The sequence below is a fragment of the Lactuca serriola genome, chromosome 7 (assembly GCF_051521515.1).
Source record: "Lactuca serriola cultivar US96UC23 chromosome 7, Lser_US96UC23_V15, whole genome shotgun sequence".
Taxonomy (NCBI): Eukaryota; Viridiplantae; Streptophyta; class Magnoliopsida; order Asterales; family Asteraceae; genus Lactuca; species Lactuca serriola.
Window position 1 is genome coordinate 32817953 of NC_136414.1, and position 12540 is coordinate 32830492.

General features: G+C 32.5%; 1 protein-coding gene across 1 annotated transcript; it reads left to right on the plus strand.

Moving 5' to 3' along the window:
- Positions 1 to 7419: 7419 nt before the first annotated feature.
- Positions 7420 to 11462, plus strand: LOC145061692 (GDSL esterase/lipase At1g28580-like). The gene is made up of 5 exons (XM_079009227.1): positions 7420 to 7724; positions 8560 to 8784; positions 10003 to 10151; positions 10252 to 10528; positions 11010 to 11462. The coding sequence occupies exons 1-5, from the start codon at positions 7469 to 7471 to the stop codon at positions 11282 to 11284; spliced, it is 1182 nt and encodes a 393-aa protein (XP_078865353.1). The 5' UTR covers positions 7420 to 7468; the 3' UTR covers positions 11285 to 11462.
- Positions 11463 to 12540: the final 1078 nt, after the last annotated feature.

Consider the following 12540-nt stretch of genomic DNA (forward strand, 5'->3'; position numbering starts at 1 on the left):
AAGTAATTAGTAAGATTACATGAAGAAGGAACATACCTTCTTGGCTCTTAAAACACTCTCCCTTCTACTACTTTCAATTCTTGAACCTATACACGAGACCAATATGAAGAATTGTGAGATTTTAGGATGTGCAGCTACCTGTATTGGCTTTCTTTGCCAGTTTCTCGATCAAGTCAGCATGGAGGAACACCCATCTCTTAAACCATTCAACTTTCAACCATTATTAGTTCCCATATCTAAATTTAAATATCATGTAACTTCGTGTTAGATGAAATGTAAACAAAGTAAAACATAGTCAACAAAATTCAACTTTGGTCCAACCAAGAAAATATTCGTGACAGTAATTAAATAATTTCATGAATAAAAGTTTTTTTTTGTAAATGTGGCAAGTGTAGATGAGTTTGAAATTTCAACAAAAATAAGTACAATATGTACTTGTGAAGTCCCACAACAATCAATTTTCAACAAATTAGACACAAAAACTCAGAATTCCTAAACATCAATATGGAATTAATTGTTTTCATAACAAACGTCAATATGTAATTACAAGGATGAAATTGTACCTCATAGTGCCCAAAAACTAGGTTGTAATCCAATGTGATGCTTGACAGCTCTAGTGAGACTCAAACCTAATGATGATGCCCAGAAAACCTGTCTTCTAGGTTCAAAACAGATGGATTCTAACACCTCAAATTTCAAACCAAAAATTTTTCATTTTCAATTTACCCAAAATATTTTTAATAAACAAAACAATTAGAAAATCATGATTATCAAGTACAAATCATCAATAAAAATATAAGAGTGCCACATAATGCCCAATAACAAAATCTTCCAGCGAGTATGTACAATCAGAACTTTGCTTTCCCTCGATCTTCAGAAGTACCTGAAACACATATAGTCAACAACTATAAGCATGAAGCTTAGTGAGTTCCTTAAAATACCACACACAACACAACACAAATAAATAGCTATAGGTTATCAGCAACCCTAGAGACTACCCGAAGTCTCAGTGGACAAACAGCACGCCCTGTAGGTTATCAGCAACCCTGGAGACTACTCGAAGTCTCAACACACACAATATCACATATCACAGTAGTAGCACTTAGACCCAATTGTTCATCACATGTATATCTATACACAACTATCCTACCATACAGGTAAGAATAAGTGAGGAGACTCACCTGATATTGACGACTAATAAATCTCACACCCGAACTGCCGGAACTAGACTCCGCCTAATAAACACAACAAGTAAACCTAATCAATTAAGGTCATTACCCCGAGTCACAAGTCTAAATCCCACAACTACGCCCCTGAAGGGAAAAAAGACCAGTTTACCCTTCCATGGTCCAAAAGCCTCAATCTTTTTATGAAAAGTCAAAAGTCAGCGAAAGTCAACAAGTCAACCCTCTTGGTCTATACGGGGCGTATATCTCGAATCAGTGAAGTCAGGGACAAGCCTGGCTATGCGGGGTGTAGCCAGAAGTACGCCCAACATACTTTGCCTGGTCCCAAAACTTCAACTTTATATCTTAAGCCTTTAATTCACTTATTCCAACTTCATATCTGACCACTATAGAATGTCTTAACCCATAAAGTCACTGGCTTTAAACCTTTGCATGGCAAGATAGGGCTCAAAACGAAAAACCTTAACTTTTACAACACTCAAAGTCACTTAACTTGTGCATGGGCCAAAGGAAATGATCAAGTAACCATTTTTATGAATCAATACACTCTAAAACATCTAAAAGGACAACAAATATGCTCTGGAGAACACTATACTCAAAAGGTCCAAACTTTGGGACAAAAAGCTCATACATACCCATCTAAAGAGATCTAAAAAGCACATCAGCAAGGTATGGGGTTTATACCTTCAAAAGATGCACAAGGTGAGGTAGTTTCTGGATCCACAAGCTTGCATGCAACACCACCTTCTTCAATGACCTTCTTCAATAAGAAAGCACCAAAATCACCAAAAGCTTCAAACACACACAAGGATGAGACTCGAGATTAAGGTTTGGAAGGAGTGGAGGGTGTCTTTAGAAGGTACAAGGGAGGTATAAGGTTGTTTAAATATGAAACAAACCCTAAAATTTAGGGTTTAAGGTCTGAGTTAGTACGCCCGACGTACCACATGTACGCATAATGTACTAGGTAGAGTTCCGCGTTCCAAGTCTTGATCAAGTACATTGCGTGTACCTCACGTACACCCAATGTATGAGCTAAAATGAAATATGTACTGATACAAGGACCAAAAATATAAATACCTGAAAACCGGATGTTACATGGATGATTGACTGCCATCGGTGTATAATTGACTGCCATCGGTGGATGAATGAGAAGGGAGGAAGAGGTTATGGTGGTGTTGGTGAAGGGAGTTTGGTTATTACCTTGATAATCTATCAAACTGAAGGACAATATGAATTTTGTGCTCCGGTTATTCTTCGCCTTCAATGGTTTGGTTTGCACTCTACAGAAAAAAGAGACTTGAAGGTCTCCCCTTCTTTCCAAATTATAGACATAATTACACACATAAAAGGAAACGAATGTTTATATGCATAGGAACATCGATCCAACTTGTTGGATGATTATGGTTGGGAAAATAAACATACGAACATGGGAGAAGGGAGATGACACATAAAAACCTAGGAATCATTTGAACCCTCAAACAAATAAGCAAGAGGAATGAGGTTTGACAGTGGTGAGAGTCATAGTGGTGGCTATGTTAGCGTTAGAGAGAAAGAATAATGGAAAGAATGGGTGGGTTAAGCAAAGGAGCAAGAACATGTGGTGCTGGTGCTGGGAGACGGTTGCTACAAGCGAACAAGGGATATCAGGTCTAACTTTTTTAGACACGAGGGAAACAACAAACATATTGAATTTTTTGTAAAGATGGAAAAAGCTTAAAGTTTTAGTAAACGGGAAAATTGAACTCCCTCCAAATATTTCATTTTTTCATTTTTTCTAACAACTGTCATCATAAAACATTTATACTGACATGTTTTCTTTTTCTTTTATCGTTGTTATTTGTTACTTTTAGATATACATAAAAAGTAAAATATGACTATAAAATACTTTTAGTTACATGTTTAATTTTTGTCAAATTTTATAATAAAATACTTACATTCACATGTTATTCTTTTATATTCAAAGTCATTAATGTTAGACATACATATGAAATTAAACTGTCATCATAAAACACTTATGGTCATGTGTTTTTTTTAAATATCATAATAAAATACTTACAGTCACAATGATCTAACATGGCTATTGGCTAGTATTTGTCACATTTTTATATAAAACAGTGATAAAATGTGTGAACATAGTTTGCAATGGTGACGGTTTTAGTTAATATGTAACTAAGACATTATTGGAATTTGATTAATGACTTTTAGTGACGCAATTAACCAAATCTGTGACAACCCTGTTTCCAAAAAGCGTGGCCATAGGTCATTTTTGTACTAGTGATGTATATATATATATATATATATATATATATATATATATATATATAGACACACACACACATCTATTGAGTGGACGTATATGGATAATGTTATTCTGTGAGAATGACTAAAGGAATAGGTTGTTTAGTAATGAAAATATGTTCAATCTCACATAACTATTATTGTTATCACACATTCTCACTAATTAAATCGCCTATAAAGGTAATATGATTCTCATTTTGTTTAAATGTGTTCTTGATAATAATATTTTGTAAGAATGAGAACAAGTGAATAACGATGTGTGAGAACAAGAATGTAACACCCTATTCCAAATCGTTTCCTATTTCGGGATGGTGACCAAAGATCGAGAATGATTAGGCTTAGGACCATTGACGAGATGAGATATGTACCTATTTGGATATTGGTGATTTAAATCTAGATGATCCAGGGTTCAATTTGTATTTTTGAGCCAAGGGGCATTTGGTATAGTCAACTTGAACTTTGATGGAAATTGGATTTTTATTCGGAAAATTTTAAGGCGATTATGAGATGATAAAAGCATAGAGCTTCTCGTTACCTTTTCATGGATATAAGGATCGTTGGAATAGGATATATAATGAAGAAGTTATGGCCTTAAGAAGAATTTAGGGTTTTTAAGAAAAACCCTAGTATGCGAGGTGTAGATGGGGAGTATGCATGGCGTACTTGTGCGAGGACCCTTACGTGAGGTGTACTTTGGTGTACGCTGAACGTAGTCAGCAGTTAAATCATGAAGCTTTGTCCTTGTACGCTGGGCGTACGAGGAGTTCAAGAAACCCTAATTTCCTTGTGTTATATCCTATATAAACAGCTTAAGACCCTAGGGCTGGCCTCTTTACCAACCCCCAAACCTCCTAAAATGCTAAATCGCTCCCTAAGCTTTATTGGTGGTGTTCTTGATCCCTTAAGAGGATTTTAGTGGGTATTTTGCTCATTGTGAAGGAATCTTGGAAAATTGAAGGTGCCTTGCTTGGAAGGAAGGTCATAGATCCATAATCATCTCACTTGTTACAATCTCTTTGAGGTATCAAGTTAATACCTTGGCTTTTAGATGTTTAGATCTCCTCATAACTAGTTGCGTTATGCTTTTGGTCCCATTATGGGTTAATTGAAGAGTTAAGGCGTTTTAAGAGATTGTTCTTTTAGATCTGAGCTCGTGGTGGACTCCTTGAGTATCAAGGTGCAAGCTTTATGGGATTTTTGGTCACATGCATGCATTAAGTCACTTGTTAAGTCCTCTATAAGCTTAAGAGCTTCATTTAGCCATGCATGAACGTAAAGTTAGCAAGTTTACGTGATAATCCAGTTCAAGGAAGTCAGATATGTGTTTTGGAGCTATGTCTTAAGGGATTAAGTGACGAAATCACATTTTGGGCTAATGGGTGAGTATATTAGGCGTACAAGCAGGTAAGGTTAGTGTACAATCCCTCAAGCGAGTACATTGCGCGTACATGCTGAGTACGCCCTACATACTCAATCTAGTGGGCTTTGTATGTTTGGGCCTCATATTTGGGCTATTCTTTGGGCTTTGTGGCTTGGGGATTTGTTGAGCCACCTAAATGCAAGAGTTTGGAGTAAAGAAAATTAGTGGGCCTTAAGGTAAGGCCTATGTAAGGGCTTGGGCCCAATTTAGAAAATTGGGCTATGTATGAGCCTTGAGTGTTATTGGATGTTTGGACCTTGGATTGTTGGTTTGGACCTAGGTTGGGTCATGCTGAGTAAAGGGTATAAAGGTCTTTTACCCCAGTTTGGGCAATTAGTATGGATCATATCCGATATCCGATTATTGATGGACGATTATTACGGTGATTTGTAGCGCGAAGATTTTAGTGAGGCAGCGGCAAGAGATTCTTTCTATGAGATTCGACAGTGCAGGGTGAGTTTTCCTCACTGTACTTATGGGGTCGAAGGCACCAAGGCCGGCCCTTTGGATTGTTATCCTGGTTTATCGTATAATCATGTACTAGAGCAATCTGTTAGATCTGTACCCTAGTAAATGTCTATTTAAATGTCTATTAGTTATGTGTATGTCGACATGTCATGGTTGGTTGGGTTGATGCAGTCTTGCTTCGTGCTAAAGGCCAAGACACCCGGGGCATACCAGATAGACTGTAGGCCTTGCGAGGCGCTCTAGTCAAACCGAAGGCCCGAATAATTGTCCAGATAGGCTGACGGCTTATAAGGCGGTCAAGTCATGCTGAAGGCTCTGTATGCATGTTGTTTGTTGTTATTATGATTATGCGATGTGTTGGTATTTTGGGGGAACTCAATAAGGTTTAGGCTTACAGTTTTGGGTTATGTTTCAAGTACCTCAGATGACTGTAGGAAGGCAAATGCGTGATCGTGCACCTCCTCATATTTTTTTTATGATTTTGGGAGAACTCTGATATTAAACATGTTTTGAAACTAATTTGTAAATGATGATGACTTGTGGATTGGTTTTAAAAGTTTAAATTTTTTCGTGAATTTTATGGATGTTACAAAGAATGAGTGAAAATGCATGATAATGACAATAGTTATGTGAGGTTGAATGTATTCATATTACCAAACAAACTATTGTGTTAATTATTCTAATAGAATAGCACTGTCCATAAACGTCAGCGCAATAGATGTCATCCACATTTGAACATAATATATATATATATATATATATATATATATATATATATATATATATATATATATATATAGAGAGAGAGAGAGAGAGAGAGAGAGAGAGTAAATTACAAGAATGACCCCTATTGTTTAGGTAATTTGCACGTTTGGTCCCTAACTTATTTTTTTTAACTCGGAAGGTCTCTACTATTTATTTTTGTTACGTGTTTGTACGTGTTTTATCTAAAAAAAACTATTTTGTCATTGATTTTTTAATTTATTTAAATAAACACACTTCCAACACCACCCCTCACCTTACCTTACATACCCCATCATTTTTCCTATTTAAATAAAAGTCTTTTTTGTATGGCAGGAACCAAACGTGTGACAAAAACAAACAGTAGGAACCAAACACGTAACAAAAACAAATAATAGAGACTTTTCGATTTAAAAAAATAAGTTATGGATCAAACGCGTAAATTATCCCAAACGTAGGGACCATTCATGTAATATATATATATATATATATATATATATATATATATATATATATATATATATATATATATATATATATATATATATATATATGTGTGTGTGTGTGTGTCTCCGTCCCAACAAAGTTGACGTATTATTTTTTCCTATGGCACATTATTTTTATAAGTGCAAGTGACTTTTTCTTTCTATTCTTATATTTGGCTTTTTCTAATATACTAATCATGATCTTATAAAAATAGCAAACAATAATTATTTTCAACTTGCAAGTGTAGAAATCTTTGAATATATTATAATGCATAAAGGTAATATTTTTTGCATTTCTATATCAAAGATAATAAATCTACTTTTTCCTTTATTTCTATCGACTAATACAATCAAGGCAAATCGGATTTTGATATAACGAATGTGAGTAAAATTAGAAATGTCGTGAAGGAGTGAAAAACAAAAGGAGGGGAGAGGATTCTTTTTGCTTTCGGTATATGGGCCCCAAATAGGTAACTCGAGCAATTAACTCACTAGTTTACTAAAGATGACTTATTTGAAATGTGAAATTAGAAATCGAAATAAATAAATAAAAATACTAAGTTTATTACATTAGAAAATAAAAAACATACATATGTTTTTATCTATTGATAAGATTATAGAATGTATTTTCTAGTCACACAAATTTGTAGTTTGGGAACAAGTCTTGAAACTTTATTGGACTGGGTCACCTAACCTACAAAAGGGCATAAAGGTAATTTCACCCATAAGCTCAGTGCATGTTTCGTGTCAGGTTCTTGGTGTACATCAGAAGCAAACAGTGCTTTTCTATTCCAGTTATAAATACAGACACAAATAGATGAATCACCAGCAACAAAATTATCTTGAGCTCAATTTCTCCTTCATTAATGGCGATTTCACCGACTTTTCTTCCCATTTTATCCTTGTTGATGCTGTTAGCGACTTACACCATGAATGCTAATGGGTGTTATACATCGATCATAAGCTTTGGTGACTCGTTGGCTGATACCGGAAACCTAAAACAACTCACCACCAGATCAAACAGCCGGCCACCACATTTCATGTTTCCACCCTACGGTGAAACCTACTTCCATAAAGCCACCGGAAGGTGCTCCAATGGCCGTTTGATCATTGATTTCATTGGTATATATTTACACACTTTTATTTTTTTCAGTTCTTATTCGGTTTTCATCAACACCAAATTAGTTAAACAACTTAAATTTGTCAAAATAAATAAAAATATATGATTTGTTTATATATTTGACCCGTTCATAAACTTAATTTGCATACTAATATATATAGAGACATCTTGACTGATTCATGTAAACGTTTATATATGTATTTATATTTGATATGTTCGATCTCTTTTATTTCCTTCGTCGAAACTGTTTCTAAATATATGCTATTAGATGTATTTTTGTATGGTTTTGAGGAAACTAGACTGTTTTTTAAAACATGAGAAAAAAAAAAGAGATTTATATAAGTAAAAAATATGTTTCCATTAGAAAAGTGAAAAACTTTACTTTTCTGTAAAAATTAAAAATACGAAACAATAATTTTGTTAGATATGATTTCTTTATGGGTTGTTATAAACACCCTTAGTGAAACATCACGTCCTCTTTAGACTTTAAATTAATAAGGTGATCAAAACTTATTAATCTTTATTAATATAACACAAGTTGTTATAAACTCTCAATTAAACTCGATCACCCAACAAATAGCAATTTCATGGTACAGCTAACAAAAAATATATTAATATATGAATTAAATGGATATTTTTAAGATTAGAATACCCTTCTTTATTATCAAAAAGGTACTTGGGTTTTGAAGCAAGGATTGTGTGAACCATACTTTAATGTAACATGTACTAACAAGTGTGATTCAACAAAATGTACGAAGTCGTACCTATTTGGTTTCTTGTACTTAAATTCAACACGTATGAATTACAATCTAATAAATGTTTTTCTTTTTCTTGAAGCCGAGAGTCTTGGTATGCCATTGATACCACCATATGAGGGTGTCAAGACGAATGGTATGTTGGAGAAAGGTCAAGGGGTGAATTTTGCAGTAGCCGGTGCGACTGCATTAGATTCAGCATTCCATGAAGCACAAGGGGTTATCAATCCATATACAAACGCATCTTTGGGTGTTCAGTTGGAATGGTTCAAAGATTCGTTACCTTCTATTTGTGGCACCCCGTCAGGTAGCCAAGTCCAGCCTAAACTCACCAATAAATTATTTCAAACAACTTAACATTGAAAATACCTAGGTTGTGTTCGAAAAACTAGTCATCGATAAGTTATCTCAGATACAACTTTTCAAAAAAGCTAGTTTATAAGTTAATTAGCATATAAGTTGGTATATAAGCTATTTTTATGGTCTCAATATATACTAAATTGCAGTAAATTCAAAAAAGAATCCAACTTCTATGCGATAAAATAGTTCCAAAAAAAAAAAAAAAGACTTTTTCAATTGTTCACCAACCGTGTGGATGTAGTCAACGGGTGGTGACTCACTCACCAACCTCTGCAACAATAACTATGACTAACCGTAAAAACAATTTTGTATCGACATATGAACTTAGTTTAATATTTTATCATTAGCTTACTGAGTATGGATAAAGACTTTGATAAACTTTTATTTTTATGATGTTTACAAAAGATACAACTTCTCAAATATGTTAGTTGATAGGTAGTTTCAACAACCGTTAATTTTATCTTAAGAATTTATTTATATAGAATTCATAATTACTTTTATTTATTACAAATTTTCTTTAAATATCAAATTATTTTAAAGTTAAACTTTATGGAATTCGAACATAGAACTATTTAATTTTAAAGTATTTAAATCTCAAATGATCTACTTTAATAGTTAATAGTTTGTTTACAAATTAAATTATCTTAACTTGTTATTCGTTTACATAATTAACACAACTCTAAGTCTTCAAAAATTTTGGGATCTTTTTTTGATGTTGACAATACCCATTATAATTAATTGGCCTTGAGAGTTGGTGAAGTTTATTTAGAGCCACATAATATTAGAACTATTTGATTCTCCTCAATAAACAAAAAGGATGTAATGAAATTTAAACCAAAAATCCAAAAAAAGAATGTATATGCATCGAAGTATGTATCTTTGAATGTTCTGTTATTCGACCATATTTGACTTTGTAGTTGGAGTACACCCTACGAGGTCAACCTTTTGAAATGACTCATAATTAAGTTAATTAATTAATAATAATAATAATAATAATAACTGCCATCAATTTACAAAATATGTAAGTTGAATTTGAAGTCAATTAAAATAATGTGTATACTCTTATCAAGTTTAAAATATTAGAATTACATTATCTGGTAATAGAACATAAATATTTATTTGGTTTTCCTATATCATTCATTGAATGTAAATGTTTATTTTGCAGATTGCAGACACTTAATTAAAAATTCATTAATTCTTATGGGGGAGATCGGAGGCAACGATTACAATCATGCAGTAATCGCTGGAAAACCAATTGATGAGCTGAAATCATATGTTCCTCTTGTTATTAACACCATTGTTTCAGCTATAAACGTAAGTATAAATATAAAATCCTATACTACGTACATTAATCTAACATGCGTATATTAACTAAATTAAAATTAATCAATCAATCTGGGATTAATGCATGCAGGAGTTGATTGAGCTTGGGGCTGAAACACTTGTTATTCCTGGAAACCTACCGATTGGATGCTCAGCTGCGTACTTAACGATCTATTATGGTTCTGATTGGGTTAGACACGATAATACAACAGGTTGCATTATAGAGTTAAACAAGTTTGCTGAGTATCACAACGAGTTGCTTCAAACTGCATTAAATCAAATCCGAGAGATTAATCCCAATGTCAATATCATCTACGCCGATTACTACAACGCTGCCATGCAATTTTTCCAATCACCACAAAAATACGGTATTTAACACTCACTAATTAAGACTCTGTTTGGTAGACTAGCAGAAAAACTAATTGTTAACTGAAACATTATTTGCTAGTTGATATGCTAGCTGTTAACTGATAAAAAATAATGTTTGCTGAAACTAGGATAATAAGTTAACTGAAGTATATAAAATTATATAAAAAGACATAGAATATTGAGTTTTCTTTTAAATATATATATTTTTTTAAAACTCAACAAGGTCATTGAAACGCTAATCTGAATAACTTTTTAAAAAGCTAGTTTATTGGTTTAACAAATATAACAACCAAATGCTTGAAAAATAAGATAGTTGTGACTTGACAAACATAACCTATTATCTTTTATGTTCATGCTACAATAATGGATTCATATGTGGAATATGACTTTTAATTAATTTATATACGAATATAAAAATAAATAATTATTTTTGAGAACTTTTTTTGGGCTCCAACTTGATGTATTTGTGTGTATATATAGGATTCACAAATGGAGCACTAAAGGCATGTTGTGGAGGTGGAGGGCCATATAACTACAATGAAAACGTAGCTTGTGCAGATCCTTTAGCAACGACATGCGTTGACCCAGAAACATATGCTAACTGGGATGGATTGCATTTAACTGAAGCTGCATACAATGTGATTTACAAGAGTTTATTTAAAGGAACATATACTACACCACAATTTAATTCTTTGTGCAATAAGTTAATTGTACAACCAAGTGATGCGTCATCCGGGTCTTTTGAAAGCTTCTAGTACAAGTAAATTAAGCTTGTAAATGAGATGGTTTTGTTAATGAAGTATGATTTAATTGTAATGCAATGTGATTTATGTAGTTGGATGTATATATATATCTTATTCTATCAACGTTTAAAAGACGTATTTTCAAGAATTTGTTAATGTGTACATATGTTATATAAAAACCAATTTGTTCTATCCTCTTGTTCATTATGCTTGGCTTTTTCATTCGCCTGTTATTCGAACCATTATCAATGGGAGCAAATGTATGAACTTATAGAAAAAAATATAAAAACCAATTTGATATAAATCGTTATCAAACCAATTTGATATAAGTTATATCAACGAGTAATGGGCCAAGCCTAAACTTGACTTGTTTTTTTCATGAGACTGAGCCACGCTCAAGACTCAGTTTTAACTTATAACGCTTCATAACAAGTCATGGGCTAAACCCAAACTTGACCATTTTTACAAGCCCGGGTCTCAAGAACACACATCGTTGAGACTTGTAACATTGTGTTATGCTATACTAATTTAAATAAATATTTCTGAATGATAATAAACTTTATACACTGAAAATTAATTTTATTTTGAAAAATATTTAATGTTAGTAACACTATGTCTATGAAAAAGTACATCTCGTGTTTGAAAATCAAGCAGTTCATTATTTGGATAAAAATGAATTGTATAATTGGATAATTCGGATCGGACTATTTGGTTTCTATATTTGGATATTTGGATTTGTTTTTAACAAAACCGAATTATTATCTTGGATTTCGGATTATGTTTGGTTTATAAAATAAAACCGAATGGTCTAAGAAACCAAACAACAATTTATTATTATTATTATTATTATTATTATTATTATTATTATTATTATTATTATTATTATTATAAGTTTACTAAATTATTTTTTAAATAAATTAGAAAGTCTTATAAAAAAATTTTTTTATGTAATATGATTAAATTATAGTATATTTTTCTTAGTAATTTTTAAATTTTAATTCAAAACTAATAAAATTTTTAGTTTTTTTATAAAACCGGCTAATATTCAATATATATATATATATATATATATATATATATATATATATATATATATATATATATATATATACCGATCCAGCCAAAACGTAATTTGGTTGGATTGGATTGGATTTTAATTTAGTTTGGACTATTCGGATGCATGTTTTGAAAACCCAAATCAAATTAGATTCATTTGATTAGATTGAATTGATCCAACCAAACGAACATCCCTATTAAAAACTACTTTT

What these genes read in the sequence shown, in the direction of transcription:
- LOC145061692 (XM_079009227.1), top strand. Translation starts at nt 7,469, where the DNA reads ATGGCGATTTCACCGACTTTTCTTCCCATTTTATCCTTGTTGATGCTG. An exon ending in TTTGATCATTGATTTCATTG is followed by an intron (nt 7,725 to 8,559) that starts GTATATATTTAC and finishes TTTTTCTTGAAG; the next exon opens with CCGAGAGTCTTGGTATGCCA. An exon ending in CCATTGTTTCAGCTATAAAC is followed by an intron (nt 10,152 to 10,251) that starts GTAAGTATAAAT and finishes TAATGCATGCAG; the next exon opens with GAGTTGATTGAGCTTGGGGC.